Source organism: Haliaeetus albicilla, chromosome 11 (assembly GCF_947461875.1).
Source record: "Haliaeetus albicilla chromosome 11, bHalAlb1.1, whole genome shotgun sequence".
NCBI classification, from domain to species: domain Eukaryota; kingdom Metazoa; phylum Chordata; class Aves; order Accipitriformes; family Accipitridae; genus Haliaeetus; species Haliaeetus albicilla.
Window position 1 is genome coordinate 39,109,091 of NC_091493.1, and position 16,391 is coordinate 39,125,481.

At 40.7% G+C, this 16,391-nt stretch overlaps 1 protein-coding gene across 4 annotated transcripts in view; it reads left to right on the forward strand.

The window, feature by feature from the left end:
* Positions 1-16,391, forward strand: part of PTPRE (protein tyrosine phosphatase receptor type E) — a 118,129-nt gene that overhangs the window by 62,628 nt on the left and 39,110 nt on the right. For all 4 annotated transcript variants that reach the window (XM_069797217.1, XM_069797215.1, XM_069797216.1 and 1 more), the window contains exons 2-4: positions 7,264-7,373; positions 15,612-15,714; positions 15,980-16,053. In XM_069797217.1, the coding sequence (XP_069653318.1) occupies positions 7,271-7,373; positions 15,612-15,714; positions 15,980-16,053 (280 nt within the window). In that variant the 5' untranslated portion in view covers positions 7,264-7,270. The remainder of the gene's footprint in view (positions 1-7,263; positions 7,374-15,611; positions 15,715-15,979; positions 16,054-16,391) is intronic.

The window sequence follows — 16,391 nt, forward strand, 5'->3', positions numbered from 1 at the left end:
TTTTATTCAGTTAATTGGTACTTTGCCTCGCTCAGTGTCTTATGTGTAAGTGGTTATTCTAATTTGTATTTTTTTAATCTAATTATTGCCATCTCCTTTAAATGATCTTTATTGCAGGTATTCATATAGGATACATGAGGAATTGTTATTGTCAGATATAATTTTGTGAGTGGTTATATTAAATTATACATGATTTTAAAATTAGATATTGATCCCTTAAATTCTCTTGCTATTCCTGAAGAGGTCAGAAAAAAAGCTTGTATTTTTATGTACAAAACACCCAACAGTGAGTGTGCTGTAGAGAGTCCCATAAGAAATACATTTTTATGATGAAATTTAACTTTTCATCATGGGGTGTTTTCTAACTTGCCTCTGAGGAACAGCCATGCAGCAGACTGCGTGGCTGAATTTTGAAGAACGTTTCCCAAGCAGAGAGGTTCCTGCCCGAGTTTCTTGCTGCTTGCTGGGCTGCACTGAATGCACGCACAACATCTCAACAAATACCTGAAGTGCTTTTCTTTTTTCCTCTGGATTTTGGGACATCCTAAGTCTCTGAGCCAGGATCACAGGGATGCAAAGAAAGCAAAGGGAAAGAGACCGGATACATTCATTTTTTTCTAAAGCTCCTAAATTTTAAAGTGCGTCAAAACAGGTAACTTCTACCAAACTTCTGGAAATTCGATCTGGAGCTTAAGGTATAACTCCCAAGTAACAGTTTGTTATTGAACGGTTACCCCAAATTAGAGGAACACCCAAGAGCTGTTTCCAGCTGATGCCCCGTGGAGCGGCGGGGCGCGGGGTGGGATGCTGAGCGCCGGAGCCTGAGGTCCTGCTGCTCCACGGGCTTTGATGCTGACTGCCCAAGAGGGAGTCCGGTGGTGGAGAGCCTGGACTTTTGGTCAGAGGGGTCCGCTGGGACTCGGCACAACGGTCTGCCGTTGGTCCCGTTATCTTGACGCCGTGTGTCTTGAATTCATCTCCATGCAAGCTCCCGCTTTCCCCCCTGCTCCTTGGGAATGGAAAGGAGCGCTTCTTTTTCTGGTTATTTTGTAAAAACGTAATTCAAATGAATAATTTTCTTTGAAATGCTGCAGCAATGCTTTCTTAACCGCCTTATGACATAATGGTGCAATAAAGTCCTAACCAAAAATGAAGTCACGCAAGAGCTATTCCAGTTAAAATGTAACTCGGCATTGCCTGGTGTGCTCAGGTGCGTTGGCAGAGGTATGGTGGGAATGCCAGAGCTTCAGGAAAGAGAAAATAGCTGCGGTCCGCTCGATCGGAGATGAGGGCTGCTCCCGGAGTTCCCAGCCGGGGGGGGATGCCCACGCCAGCTCACCTGCTCCGGGTAAGGGAACCCCCCCAGCCAGCTGGAGAAAACAGGCACTGGGGCTTAAAACTCTTCAGCGGGACCAACCGTGTTTGGAGGTTTATGGGTAAAAAGCAGGAAGAGCAAAAGGAGAAAAGGCAGAGCAAGAAGGGAGTGTGGCTTTCCCCTCTTCCCTTTTTGCTGTTTATTTTTTTTTTTTTAAACTACTGATCTTTTGGGGTTGGCGTTCGCTCACGGTGTGGCCAACATCCTAGGTGCCAACGCATTTGTCAACCTACAGTGGCAGGGCTTTCACGTCTCTCACTTCTAATTATATTTTCTGAATTGATGGTGCTTATCCTTTAGAATATTACTTTTTTTAGCACTAAAAATCTGGGGCATGACCTGAGCTGCATGATACTAAAGCCTGGGGGAAAAAAGCAAAACCCAACAGTTTCTCCACCATCCTCTGTATTAGATGGGATGTTTTGCTGTTTTATTCCTGCTTCAGGAGGATACAGGGAACGGGTATCTATTTAACCCACTCTGAAGTAGCTTCTGCATCAGACTCCTTGAAAAAAGTCCCACAGCTGTAGCAATGCCACACAGCACGACAGAGGTTTTATTAGTGTATTTTCTTAAAACCCAGGTTTTATTCTTAAACTGTCAGGTCAGATGAGAATTCAGTTCTGCAGCAAAAATAGAAATTAAGCATGTGTACTAATCCAGTAATCCCTGAAAATCATGCTGTTTTCTCACGTTTTGGGGAGCTGGGCCATCCCCCATGGCAGCTCCTTGGACCGCGCGAGAGGCGGTGGCAGCGATCCCGATGCTGGGATGAGCTGTGCACAGCCTTCACACGCTCCCCTGGTGTCTGAGCTGATCCTTACTGGATTGCATTTAGATTTCAAGTGCTCTGCCTCCTTGGCAGGATTTGAGTTAGTTGTGCAATTTTACAGCGACTTTTTTTTTTTTTTTTGTCATAGGATCAAGTTCTCTGTTGGACGTAGAAGCATTTACCTATAACAATGCAGACTTTTAAAACCGTGGTTGTAACAGGAATCTCTGGCACCATTTTAAGGCTTCAGATAATCAGAAATAGCTAAGAATCCTTTGCTACAAAAAAAAATATTAGTCCATGGAGTTAAAGCTTAAGTGCCTGAGCCATTTACTCATGCATATCCAGGAAATAAGGGCTGGAGGTAGTAGGATGTAAGCAGATAAAACTGCATTGTATCCCCATACGGTTATGAAAGCAGTTCCTATTTCTTTTTCCAGGCGGGGCAGCAGTTCCCTTACAGCAAAGCCATGTAATAACGACAGCGTATGTCTCTACCTGGATCTTTTCCTTTCTGATTTTATCAACAAGAGGCTTCTTTTGTAGTATGCAGTTGTCCTTTCTTGTTCAGCAGTGCTTTTCTACCTGCCTGTTTCCTCTGAAGAGGAGTTGTTATTATTTTTTACCTTTTTTTTTTTTTTAACAGAGTTTATCATGATGTTGTACCTTCTTGAGGATGGAAAATGCTGCTGTGTCTGTGGAGCTTTTTGTTTCAAAAAATTATATAGTTGAGGTCCTGTATGTGAAATACATAAATATACAGTAAAGCTTACAGTGTTTTGTGATGTTATTGCAACTTTCTCACCTCCCCATCCACCCCAGTCTGAAGAGGAGTACTTACTACTTGGTTGCAAGTAGTGCTTGATCGTGCTAAGCTCAGTCTCTTGCTGCGGCACCTAAATTTGCTGTAAGTTTTAATCCTTCTTTCTTTAGCAAGCAGAAGTGTAAAGTGCTCGTTGTGGTTTAACCCCAGCTGGTAACTAAGCACCACGCAGCTGCTCGCTCACTTCCCCCCCAGCCCCCTGCAGTGGGATGGGGGAGAGGATCGGGGGAAAAAAAAAAACACCAAACATGTGGGTTGAGGCAAGAACAGTTTAATAGAACAGAAAGGAAGAAAATAATACAGATTATAACAACAGCAATAAAATGACAATAATAATAATAAAAGAATTGGAATATACGAGTGATGCACAATGCAATTGCTCACCGCTTGCCAACCGATGCCCAGTTAGTTCCTGAGCAGCGATCGCCCCCAGGCCAACTCCCCCCAGTTTACATACTGGTCATGACATCACATGGTATGCAATACCCCTTTGGCCAGTTGGGGTCAGCTGCCCTGGCTGTGTTCCCTCCCAACTTCTTTTGCCCCTCCAGCCTTCTTGCTGGCTGGGCAGGAGAAGCTGAAAAATCCTGGACTTGGTATAAACACTACTTGGCAACAACTGAAAACATCAGTGTGTTGTCCACATTATCGTCATACCAACCCAAGATATAACACTGTACCAGCTACTAGAAAGAAAACTAACTCGATCCCAGCCAAAACCAGGACAGTGCTTAGGACAAAAATGAGATCCCAGAATTTGCATAATCACAAACACATCTACAAAGATGTGTTTATTTCCACCAAATTGTGGGGCACTGAATATATACTCAAGTTACACTTTATCACATTCAAGAGAACAGATACAAGATGTCTGGCATGGTTTTTTTTATCTGTACAACCCTTATAATGGTAATTCTGTGAGAAATGTTGATGTTCCTTACACTTGCCAGTCTCTTAGAAACCTGCCAGCAACTTCAATTATTTTGGTTATTTTTTTTAAAGAGATGGATGTATTTTAAGGGTGAGCTGGTGAGCTCAACGCCATGCTGTAAAACCGTTCAGCAACCAGCTCACTGTAACTGCTGGAATTGATTACTCGAACGGCCAGTGGATTTAAGCAACCTTTGCCGAGGGTGTAAAGCATTGCAGTCGGTGGAGTGCAGCATTCAGCACCTCGTTCCTGGCAATGCCAGCCCCTTTCCCTGTTGATTCCACTTTTATTCTGGCTTTATTCCAGATTTCCAAATCCTCTTCCTTCCTTTCCCCTCCCCTCAGTTCATGTAAACTGCTGCTGCATGTTTTGAGCTTCCAGCATACTATTGCTTTATAATTCTAAATTGTTAAATTTTGGAAGGTTATATATAATGCTAAATACAATGTAGCCTTACCAGTTTTTTTTAATATAGGTTGCTTCCAAAATTACACCAAATTCCACTGGGGGTGTTTGTTTTGCTGAACAGAAAAATTCACAATGCCTTGGGGATTTTTAGGGCAGGTGATTGTCTTAAATTTGGGTTGGTTTTTGTTTGTTTGGTTGGTTGGTTGGTTTTTTAATACAGCCTGTTTTTTTTTTCCTACAACATCTAAATATTAACTTCTTACTCAACTGTTACAATGGATAGACAAGACTGAGAATATATATTTGTTTAACTCAGCCCAAGCAGCCTAGGTATAAAACTTCATATAGTTGGTATCAGTATGGTCCCTTACTATGGTGACTGTCATAACAAAACCATAAATGGTTTTGATTTTATCTAGTTAGTCCTGGCTAAAGCTATTTCTCAAAGCTGGAGTGTTTCAGAGGAGGAGGAGGGGTCTGCTGCCGACAAAGCTGCGTTGCAGTTGTCAGACCAGGTCTGCATGTGATGGTAATGCTGATACATTTTGCAATAAGCCATTATGCATAATTAGTTGTCTAATCCTAAGAATGGCTAGTTCAGGGTTAACCTGGCTGTTGACTAAGCCTGTTAGCTTGAGACATCTAGTCTGCTTAAATTATAAACAGTAGTAGAAGGAATTGAATAAGTAAATCTGTCAGTAGGAAGCTGGACTGGGGTGGGGGGGGAAGACATTTAAGAAAATAAAGTTTGATGCTAATAATACTTTTTATTATTCTTACTTCACTCATTATGTTAGAGCAAGATCCATTGAGCTTCCAAACTGTGAGATGGGGAGACAGAATAAAGAAATGCTATTAAGTGTGTGCTCCTGTGTAAAAAAAGTTTTATATGTGGGTGGTTTTTTTTTTCTCAGAAAATATATTTTGTCTTTTTACTTTCGTGTTCATTTTTTTCATACTCCTATATACTCATAAAACTTGGAAGAATTTAACATAGCATCTTAGGGCCAATGGATAGAAAGCAGCCTGCAATCCCTTCTGGAAGGTGTTACCTTGGTAAACTGAGCGTGCTTTCAGTACTTTCAGCGGGCAGAAGGGCTGCTCTGTATCTAACAGAGCCTTGAAAAAGAAAACAAATAATGAATTGTAATATCAGATGAGATTACTTGATGCTTTTCCTTCAAGGGTCTGTGTGCTCCCTAAGGCAGCTGCAGTTTCGGGTGCGCTCTGCTGAGCAGAGCCCGTGCTGGCCGCTCCTGTGCCCGGCTTGGTGAGAGCCTTGCTACTGCTGACATCCCTTCAAAGTGTGAGAGAATTAATTTTTAGGTCTGTTTCTCTTCTTTTTTTAAAGAATATCAGGTGTGTGCTGAGTTTGAGTTTAGTCCTAGGTATAGCAGAAAGGTGGGGAATAATGTACGCTTCTGAATAACGCATGTGAGAGCGGCGAAAAGGTGGTGCGAAAGTTGTTGTTACAGAAGTTTTTTATACATTTGCGCTTATCCAGAGATTATTTCTGGTGGATTATCCCATTTTACATTGAAAGGAAGGATTTTCTAATGGTTATTCTAATGACTGCAAAGTTCCTGGATTTTTTTTGTCTGTTGTTAGGCACTACTATACAATATCCATGGAAATTGTAATATTAAATATATCATACTGAAGCACTGGGGAGCTGTGTTGTGCAGTATTACAATGGTTGTAATTTTAGCAATGGATGTAGAGCCACCATCTGGATGTGTTCTGCCATTTGCAAAATACAGAAAGTAATGTTTGCGTGTGATGCCAAAGAAATTATTTTTAAATCAAGCAAGACTGGCTAATGGCTGAGATGGCAGCCTCTTATAATTAATATGTTCATTAGGGACTGGATAAATGTACAGCAAATTAGTAACAACATTTATTTTTTCCACAAAAACCTTGATTTAGAGGGACTAGAATGTTTCTAGACCAGCTCATTTATCTACAACAATTAATTTCCCTGACTTTTTTCAGCAGCACATTCTCATCACACTTTTTCTCTAATCTTCTCTACATCAGAAATTATTTTCTGGTCTCATGAAACCTGAAATTCTCTGTATTTGGAAGGCTTTGTTCAAACGCTTTCTAGCTCGCGGACTCATAGCTGTGACACACGTGTACTCCAGAGGAACATCTATGAAGCACCATATGTATGTCTATAGGAGATCAAGGGTGGGATAAGGAAACTCTGCAAAGTGCTCATTCTAGGTACTTTAAACTTTATGGTTGTTACTGGTCTGCTTGGTTGGTAAAAGCTTTTCCTCTTTGTTTTGGTCTCCAGGCATTTGTGGTGCCAAGATTGTGTGTCGAAGTTACACGGTGTGTGAAGTATTGGTCTCATGGAAGAAAGTCACTTGGACCCTTAAGACAGGGTCTGGCCACGCTGGGGTTTTGGGCTGCTTTCCCCTCCTGCAGCCCTCACTGCTCCTACTTGTGCTCTTTGCAGAAGGCATAAGACATGCAATTATGGCAGGAATCACCAAAAATACATGATTTTTGCATTTATTCTCAAGATTTGCATTTATTCCCAAGATTCCAGCTGCTGGTACTTAGGAGTTTTGTTCTTATCTATGGAAGTGACTTCCAGACTCCTTGCCTCGGTGTCCTCAGCTGCTGTGTTTTACTGATGTAGAGTAGCTTTTCTGGCCTGATTTCTGTCGTTGTCTTTGAACGATGGCTGAGTGTTATCTTCCTGTTCGTGGATTTAAAACATTCTTAATGAATTCTTAGTGCATGCAACTGGTATTTTGCTCTTCCTTCTGCATCAAAGCTGAAAGTTAAGTGATAAGGCAGTGGGAGAGTATAAAACAAGTTTTAAAACTTCCCTCATCTAAAGTGAATGTCTCTTTTTTTCTTTTAGCTTTCTTCTGACCTGAGGAAAAAACGTAATAGTAATTTGACCTGAAAGTTTATCTTTTGCTTTTGTTTTCTTTTAGGTCCAGGATGGAACATTCCTGCTCGCTCCTTCTGCTCTGTGTTAGTTTTCTGTTTGCACAAGCTTTACCACCCAATGGAACTGAACTGCCAAAACCAACAACAACAACAAGTAAGGACATCACTTCATTTACGGGGATGGGAGTGGAAAGGGACTTCTGGTGAGGTTCTCCTGGTGACATAGTCCTGGATATTTTTCCAGGACTTTGACCCCACAAATACACTTCTAATCTTGCCAGATGACCTTTGTGTTTGATCTCCATATGACTGGTGCTGTATGCTTTACTTTCTCTTTCCCATGTGTGGGAAATGCAGAGGATAGTTTTGGGAGAGGTGGGAAAGCACAGGATGGCTCCTCCCACCGAGGCTGCAAGGTCTGCACGCCCCAGGAGCTGTCACTGTGGGTCTCCAACGTGATGGGACCTGGACACAGATAATAGGAATTAAAGAAATTATCAGTTAGACAACAGGATGAATATATTTAAACATCATGAGGACATGCAGTCTTTATGTGTGTTCCGTGTTTTCTAATGATAGGAGCTGTCTAAGGCAAGACTCGAGGAGGTGGATAATAATGCAGATGTCCTGCATAAGATTAGGTCAGGTGAAAAATGAAAAAGCCTTTTTCAAACACCTGAGAGCAGTCTTCTACTCACCGGTGCACCACAGCATCTTTTATTCATCCTCATTTCTATTTTTGGTATTTCATCCTCTTGCTTTAAGTCCTCCTACAACTGCATCCTAACGCGTTACCGTCCTGGAGAGGGGTTCGTTTGTTCAAGTCAAATAAGGGTTTGTTTGGGTTTCTTATTTAAGATACTGATTCTACTATTATGTTCTGTGATGGGATGATATATTTTACTTGCATGTTGTCCTTAACCTTCATAATTGTATGCTATCTTCGAAATCCCTATGCTGGTGAGCAGTGTTTGTCAGGCAGTGGTTTGCTGTTGAGGCGGTGGCAGTGCGTGACGTCATGCTGATGTCAGAGAGGGATTTCCGAAGGGATAGCTGCTCTGTGGACTTGGTTGAAGGGAAATAAAGCTGATGATGTTCCATATAAACAGTGTGGTGAAATCTTGATAAGTTTTCAGGTGACCGTTGTTGACATCCAGTCTTTATAGGAGGGTGTTTTTGTGGTTGGTTTGGTCGGTTTATTTTTAATCTGCCTGTGAACTTTACACCTGTATGGAAGGAGAGCCAAGCAAGAATCAAACGGCAGTTGTAGTAATTTAGGTGTTAGGCATTTGCTTTCACCAAAATCTGAGGCTGGAGAAGAGTGGAGGTGGAGGTGAGCACTAACAGACCACCACAGGGGAAGTGGAGGGTTAGGGCAGCAAGGGGCTCTATGGTTAGTAATGACAATCTTAGTGTTCTATTGCTTAGGGCTTTCAAAATAAATAAATTGCTAATATAAATAAAAATCTAGAAATTGAGCGAAGTATAAATTTGCCAATAAATGGCTCTGCTGAAATATTGTCAAGTCGTTGTCAGTGCCCTGCTTCTTGTCTGGCATCTGGAGCAGTAGGAGAACAAGTTACTAATTTTGGTCTGAATATGTAAGAATATGGGAATTGGGAAAGGGAAGTAACTTGTTAGTTGTATCACTTCCCAGAATTTTAATCAAATTAGTGAAAAGGGAGTTTCTCCATAGATGCTGTTCATCTTCAAAGCTTAATTCAAAATTGTGTTGAATTTAAGTATGATAATATGGGTAAGAGTAATCTCATCGTCTGTGTTTTAATTAAATCTTAATTTCAGTGATACGATTTAGAAATGATTAGTACGACTAAACTGTTTTTTCCTGAATATCAAAGGCTTCATTACTTTGCAGTGAGAAGCGAAGAAGAGTTTTGTCTGATAGACAAGTATGTGCACACTGAAAATACATTGCTGTATAGAAAGTTCCAAGATAATAGGATTATTTAATACATTTAATACCCATTGAACTAATACAATTTTTTTAATACAAAAATAAAGATTTTTTATTGAAGTATCAAGAAAAAGCCATTTAAAAGAATATGGAGAGAACTGAAGGATACTAAAAAAACCCCAGCTTTCCTTTTGCATGCTAATTTGATGAATGATCCAAAAAGATAAGATGCTTTTGATTCTGAAAGGAATAGTTACAATTTATTGCATGTCATTATTTTAGCTGACTTGATTTTTAAAACACTTGTTGAATTAAAATGTTGGGTTTATTCTTATTTTAAACATGGATACCTAGTCTGTATGGCTCAATTTTTCAGCACTACTGCCATTTCGCTTCCTACAAGAGTACTGTGAAATTGCTACCATGAAATTTCCCTTTCATAAAATCAGAATTTTCTGGGTTTTATTGCACTGCCATTTACTGGAGAAATTGCACTGCCATTCACCCAGAGTATTCAACTGTATTAAATAAATATGAACCAGTATTTATTTATTTATTGGGATTTGCATTAAAAAAAAAGTGTATTTCAAGTAGATAAAACTTTATGCTATCAAATATGTGTGACAGACTATTTAGACATGATACTGTCCATAGCTTTCAAATAATTCCTGGCTACTCAGATATTAATTAATTATCCAGTATTAATCATAGTCAGGATTCTTTTACTTCTCTTGTATTTTTACTTGTTATGTAATTTAAATGTGAAAGCAGCCTGGGAGTTTCAGTAGTAACGCTTTTAAGTCCTTTCCAAGTGTTTAAATTCCTTTAGTGTTTACTCCATGAATATTTCATGGGTTTCATGCCCATCTTTACAATTTCTTTCCACTACCGATGTATTAACATGCAGAGGTAATGAATTTATCAGATCAGTGGGAGGTTGAAAGGCAGCTTTTGATGCCTTATTTATTGCTGGTTTAAACTTTCAAGAGGTTAGTGGGTGTCTTTGAAGATGACTGAATCAATGTATCGAAAGGCTGAAGTCTTGCTATACGATAGCCAGAACGGGACCCAGAGATGGGGACTTTTCACGCTAGACTCATGGTGCTTCTTTCATGTAGAAGATGAGGCATCATCAGAAAATTGAGTTTTGAAGAAGGAAGCTGGCTCATTTTACTTGGTATTTAAAAGCCAAAGGGATGCTTTGCTGGTAGATACTCAATTTCAAGAATTAGTTTGAAAAGCAGAACTTCAGAAATCGGTGTTTTGGGGTTGGGGGTTGGACTAGATGATCTTTAAAGGTCCCTTCCAACCCAAACTGTTCCATGATTGCAGTGGCAGGGCTGTGCTGGGTCCGGCTGTGCGGCTTTTGGCTCTGGGATGGCAAACGCAGGCACGATTCTTGCATTTGCTGCTGCTTCCCTTCTTGTGTACTGCAGGCTGTGGGCACTGGTTTGTCTTCCCTACTGGTCTTTTTCCTTTGCCCTTCATTTATTTTTTTTTATTTTTTTTTTTAATTTGGGTTTGTTTTTCATGTGTACTAAATGCACCTCCTGGTTATCAGCTTCATATCTGCTTCCTCTCCACAGTCAAGGCATGGTGAAGCACAGCAATTCTCTGCAGGGCTGGGCTTTTCTCTTCCAAAAATAGTGTGAGAGAGCTTAGTCTGTACTTTGTGATATCCCTGTTGGCATGGGTAGACTTCTTCTGCCCAGTCATCGCAGCAAAGTTCAACCAGATCTCAAGGAGGCATGGTGGCTAGATAAAAACTGAGAAAGGAGGAGACTTCTCCTTTTATTGAGTTCACTTGTAGGTTTTCAGCGTATAGAAAGCACATGCAGATTAATTAAGCACTCTCTCAGTGCGAGAGGCTTAATTATAATAAATCAATCACTCTTAAATCTGAACAGAAAGTTCAGCAAACAGAAGTTAAGCACTTGCAGAAGTTTTTACAACACCAACAAAAAATAATTTAAATACTCTGCTACTCAACCCATCCAAACACTTCAAAAATGCCTATGTCCACAAGAAGTACTAAGGACTACCCAAAATATGTCACTTGACTGTCTCTTAACCTTAGCATCAGTCCAAACAATGGCAGGAGGACAGACTGAGCCACATGGGCATCTGCACTGCGAGTAGCATCCCGGTACCCGCAACAAGGTGGTAACATGAAAGGGTTTTTGTCCGGTGGCTGTGTGTGCTTTGGTGAGCTCTGCCGCTCCCTGTGATTGCTCCCAGTGAATTTTGAGAGTTACCTGCTCTGTGAGGCATGTGAGGAGCACTGAAAGACTACCATAAAAATTGAAGATGCTTCCTTGCCCTTTGAAACATGAACAGTTGAAGGAGTAATATGGAAGATGCTCAACGCTTTCATGCACGATAGATTATCTGGTCTGAAGTATCCCCTAAATTAATGTGTGAGGTCTTGCACGGCAAGCAGGTGAGTTGTCTGCAGAAGTTGATGCAAGCTGGACTGAGCTCTTCAGCAGAGACGTGTCTAAGAGCTCTTGTATCACACGCCTGGGGGATGCATTAACTCTGATAATTGTGTGTAAGTACCAAAACTGTGGTAAACTGGGAAGCGCTGGGTTTTGTGCCTGCAGGTGACAAAACATCGCTATTAAAATTTGACCACAAGTCTATTAATAATCATAAATTTTATAACATGGCACTACTTAAGATTGAGCACACTGTGTTTGCCATGTGATGGATAAGGTCTGTGTCAAGAGGTTGTGACAGCCACTCTTCATGTAAAATAAATGTTGGAGGAGGTCGGTGTCCTTTGCAGAGCTGGATGTCTGAAACAGTTCTGACCCAAAACAGAGGCACGTGTCACTGCCCAAAAGCCTTGGTGGTTGGATTTGACTGAGCACTGTTTAAAGGACATTTGTGTGTCTGCTGAAGGGACAGAAGAGATGGAGGATGGACCCTGGAAAAAAACCACTTGAAATCTAACCCAAATAATGGGTGAGAGCAGTTTACTTTTAGTTTTGGAGAGATGGAGGGTTAAGTTCCCTGTTTTTTGAAAAGAAGCTCAGACTTGTGAGTAAATAGAGCCTGTTGTTGTGGGATTTCTCTTGTGCTGAGATAAACAATATCTTGTCTGTTCTTTGTCAATCACCAGAATAATTTCAGGTACCTGGCTTGCTTTCTAGGGCAAACTACACACCTTGCCTTGTTAGCTTGCTTTTGTGGAGGGAGAAAAAACTGCTTTAATCACACTTTTATTCACAGGCCATTTTACTGTTCAGGTCCTACTTGCAAAGGAACTGATAACGGGATGAAGAAAATCAACGTTTGGGAGAGAGCGTGGAGGGAGGATCACAGGGCAGATACTGATGTGCATATGCTGCTGTTAGTTCCCTTTTTTTCTTGTGGGTGGTTTTGTTTTTGACACATACGGAAAGTGGGAACATCATAACCCTGAAGGAGATGGTGATACGTTTCCAGAAAGAGCTGTCCCGACGGCTGGGCCAGCAGCACAGGGAATGAAGCCGGGAAGAACCAGTGAGTCAGCCTTGGTGGGAGGCAGGGGAAGCACGAGGGGTTGCCACCATCCTCCTGGCGATAATCCTCCTCTCTTGTCAAGATGAAAGTCACTCTTTCATTGTATTTCTAAAAAAAACACCCTTGGGATGATCTTCTTTGTGGGGCTGCGAACACAAAGCCCTGTGGTTTTGGACCACAGCTCTCTTTTTGTGTTGGAGCAGTAGAAAATTTTCCCTGGCAGTGGCTGCATGCATTTACTCATATGTTTCAGTTGTCAATTTTTGAAGCAGCACTGATTAAAAAAAAGTAGTACAGGTCTGTCTTTCAGTCTCCCCTTAAAATCCCACTTAACATGTAGACACTTGTGTTGGCTAATGATCTTTCAGCCTTTGAGTCTACAATGGCCTAAGCCCAGTTGTAACTTTCTCTTAGAATTTTTGGGCTACATTTATAAAATTTTCGTTGCAGATATTGAAGCAAATACAGGTAATAAGTGAAACTGTTTAAAACCACACTGTGCCTTACACACAGGCTCTGCAGAGGTGAAGCTATTGGTGTGCCACTGCAAGGCTTTGAAAACAGATGTGCCCGTGTACAGATTAGAAGGGGCTGTTTGTGGGTTTTGACCTAATTTCCTTGTGAAATGGGTAGGAGGAGGAGAGGTGAGATCTTGATGCAGAGAATTGCTCTGTGCTTAGCTAAAGAAATGTAGACAGTAGTCCAGCAGGAGATTGAATTTCTCTTCTCCTGGGTTGGATTGAGGCTTTCTGTGTTTGTCTGGGAATCAGTTTTCCAAAGACACTGGTGGTGTGAGTATATCAGCCCTTCTGAAAGGAAAAGATGGGTGATTTCTGTGTTGTGTAATGAACTGAGGGAAATTTTAATTCCCTTGTGACTCAAACTTGTTGTTTTTCCCCCCTTGTGTCATGGGTCTTGACACAGAGCCAGTGACGAGAACTAACACAAAACCCCTAAATCCTGGAGATTCCAAGATATTGAGTCTGAAATTTCTAAACTTCAACAGTGGGCTAAAGTCGCTCCTTTTTGCTTGTGAGGGGCAAAAATAGATATTTTGTTTGTTTGTTTGTCAGACCTTGGTTTCTATGCAGAGTGCGGTATTGCTAAATACCACACAGAAATTGTTAAGCTGTTTCTGGTGATGCACGTTCATCCAGACACTCCTTCCAGTAGTGATTTTCTGAAACCCTGTCAAGTGATGGTTTCTGATTACAGTTTTGTCATGCCTGTCACTTTTATCTTTATATACCACTTAAATGTCAAATTTCATGCATTTTATTGCCTTCCCTTTCTTTGTACTATTATGTTGACTTGAGATACCTTTTTTCCTTGTATGCCACTAGTGCACCTATGCCTCTAAAGGAAGTTTTTCTGTGCCCTAACACCCTGTTTGAGCATCCGGAGAGTTTCCAGATGCTTACAAGATACAAACCAATGCTCAAATGGTTTTTCAGTGATCAATTCTGGTCAGTCGGTTTATCCATATGAGCTCTTTTCTGTAATATTGCAGGTGTTTGTTACATACTCCTATATATTTACTGTAGTCTTGTGCTTTCATGATACTTTATGTTGTGTCACTTTATGGCTTGTGCAAGATCTCTTCAAAAAGCCTTTGCTGCAAGTAAACAAAAAGAGTTTAGGGAAGTGTGAATGCAAGATGTGTTAGGAGAATCACTGCTGCAGTTCTCAAAGCCTGCTGTAGGAATGGTGAAGAACTTGTTAAAAGTGTGTAAATGTAGCTTAAAAAGAAAAAAAACCACCACACCAGCAGCAACAAAAATTGCTTTTGGAAGAGTGTACATTGGTAAGATTTCTAAACAGTGCAAATGAAGGAGGCTGGGGAAGGCTGGTGTAACGATGGAGAAGCGGGGCGGGTCTGGACACACAGGGAACCATCCTGGTAGATGCCCTAAGCGTGGGCTGCTGCCTCGGCTGGCTCCTGTGGCCGTAACTGAGGAAAGATCGACCTCTTTCTGTGTCCTGTGGCATGGGCAATAAATTCCAGGTGTGAAGGACTCATCCTTCCCACTTGGCGAGGTCTCCACCACCACTGTTACACTAACTTGGATTTATTTGTCTGGTTGGAAAGAAAAACAAGTAGCAGGGTTGTATTTTGCTTGCTGAAGGGTAAGGCTGAGAGTTCTTCTTTCTTAAATAAAACATGTTGGGTTTTTAATGATTTTAGTACATTGAATCATTCAGCAGAATTAAAAGGTCACAAAAGCATAATGAAGCTGAAATGTAAAGAGTCACATACATAAAAACACTATTAACAGAAGGATTAGACTTGCAATTTATACTAGATACAACAAAGATATATATTTTTAAATCTCCATTCTATTTGTTAAAAGTCTCATTGTTTCTACTTGTTCTTATAGTAATAGATAATATAATATATATGTTATATCTAATACAAGCCATAGAAGACGCTGCAGTTTGCACTGTTCCCTCCTGCCTTCCCCCTCCGTCATGCTCAGCATGTGCTTTACAGCCCTGTAGCCAGCAGCAGTATTTTTGACTATTAAATGATGAGATATGTTTAAAACACATTGTATCTCTGGAGTCAATAAAATCTATACAGGGGTGGCATTCTTTGGTGATTTCTGTCTGGCTGAGAAACAGCTGATGCACATAAGGGTACTGCTTCAAATTTAACTTGTACCTGTTAAACTTACTCTAACTACAAGTAAAATCTTTGCTTAACCAGTCATTCCAAAAAATATCCTTGATACTCTCAGCAGCAGGTAGTTTGGTTGTGCTTTTGAAGGGGGGAAAAAAACCAACTCAAACACCAAAACTGAACTTTCACTTTCAGCTTTGCATATATTAAATAATTTGTGATGCTTTCAGTAAGTACAAGCAGATTACTGCATAGAACCACAGATTTTTTGGTGCACCAAGCACAGTTTCTGCAACAGATTAAGCAATCCATGTCTCTAATGTTTCACGTTTGCTGTGTTCAATCCACAGACTCTACAGAGGAGAACAATTTACACAAGGACCTACTGACTTCAATGCTGATTCTGCTCTTGGTCTTCATCATTTTCATTCTGTTGGCTGGCTATTTTTTCAGGTAGGTCTGTGTGGAGCTCTGCATGCAGAACTGGCTCAGTCTTGTTTCGATATGATCTAACAAGGAAATGAGAAATGCGTACTTATGGTGAGGCAGGAGCCTCCATCACAGCGTAGAGGAGGGTGCTGCAGTGGTGGTGGTTCTCACGGCGAAGATGAACAGAAAGAGTTTCTCCAGAATTACATGGTTGGTAAAGACTGGTTTGGGAAAATGCTTCTTACCTTTCAACATAGTTGCTCAGCTTAACATACTGTGTGTATTTCAGGTTTAGAAGACATAGGAAAGCTGTTGTGAACTCCGGGGACAAAAAGATGCCAAATGGGATCTTAGAAGAACAAGGTATGGAGAGATTTGCTTTCCTTCTCAGTGTGAATTTTGTTTGTGTACACACATGCTTGTTTGCTGATTAAGAATTCAGTTATGTTTGCTTTTTATTTGTAATGTAAGTTATAGGATTGTTATTACAGAGAAAGCAGAAAAAATAGAGGTCCGTATTGGTGTATATGTAATCTTAACTTGCGGTTGTTGGTTTTAAATAATTTTCACTTTAAGTTGTACTATAGCAAATGTTTCTTTGTAAATGTTTCTTGTGCTCTTTATATATGTTTTATTAGGATGCCAGCTGAGATCTAGGTTTCTGGTGCTGTGATCTTTGTATTTAGGGAAAGAATTGCAGT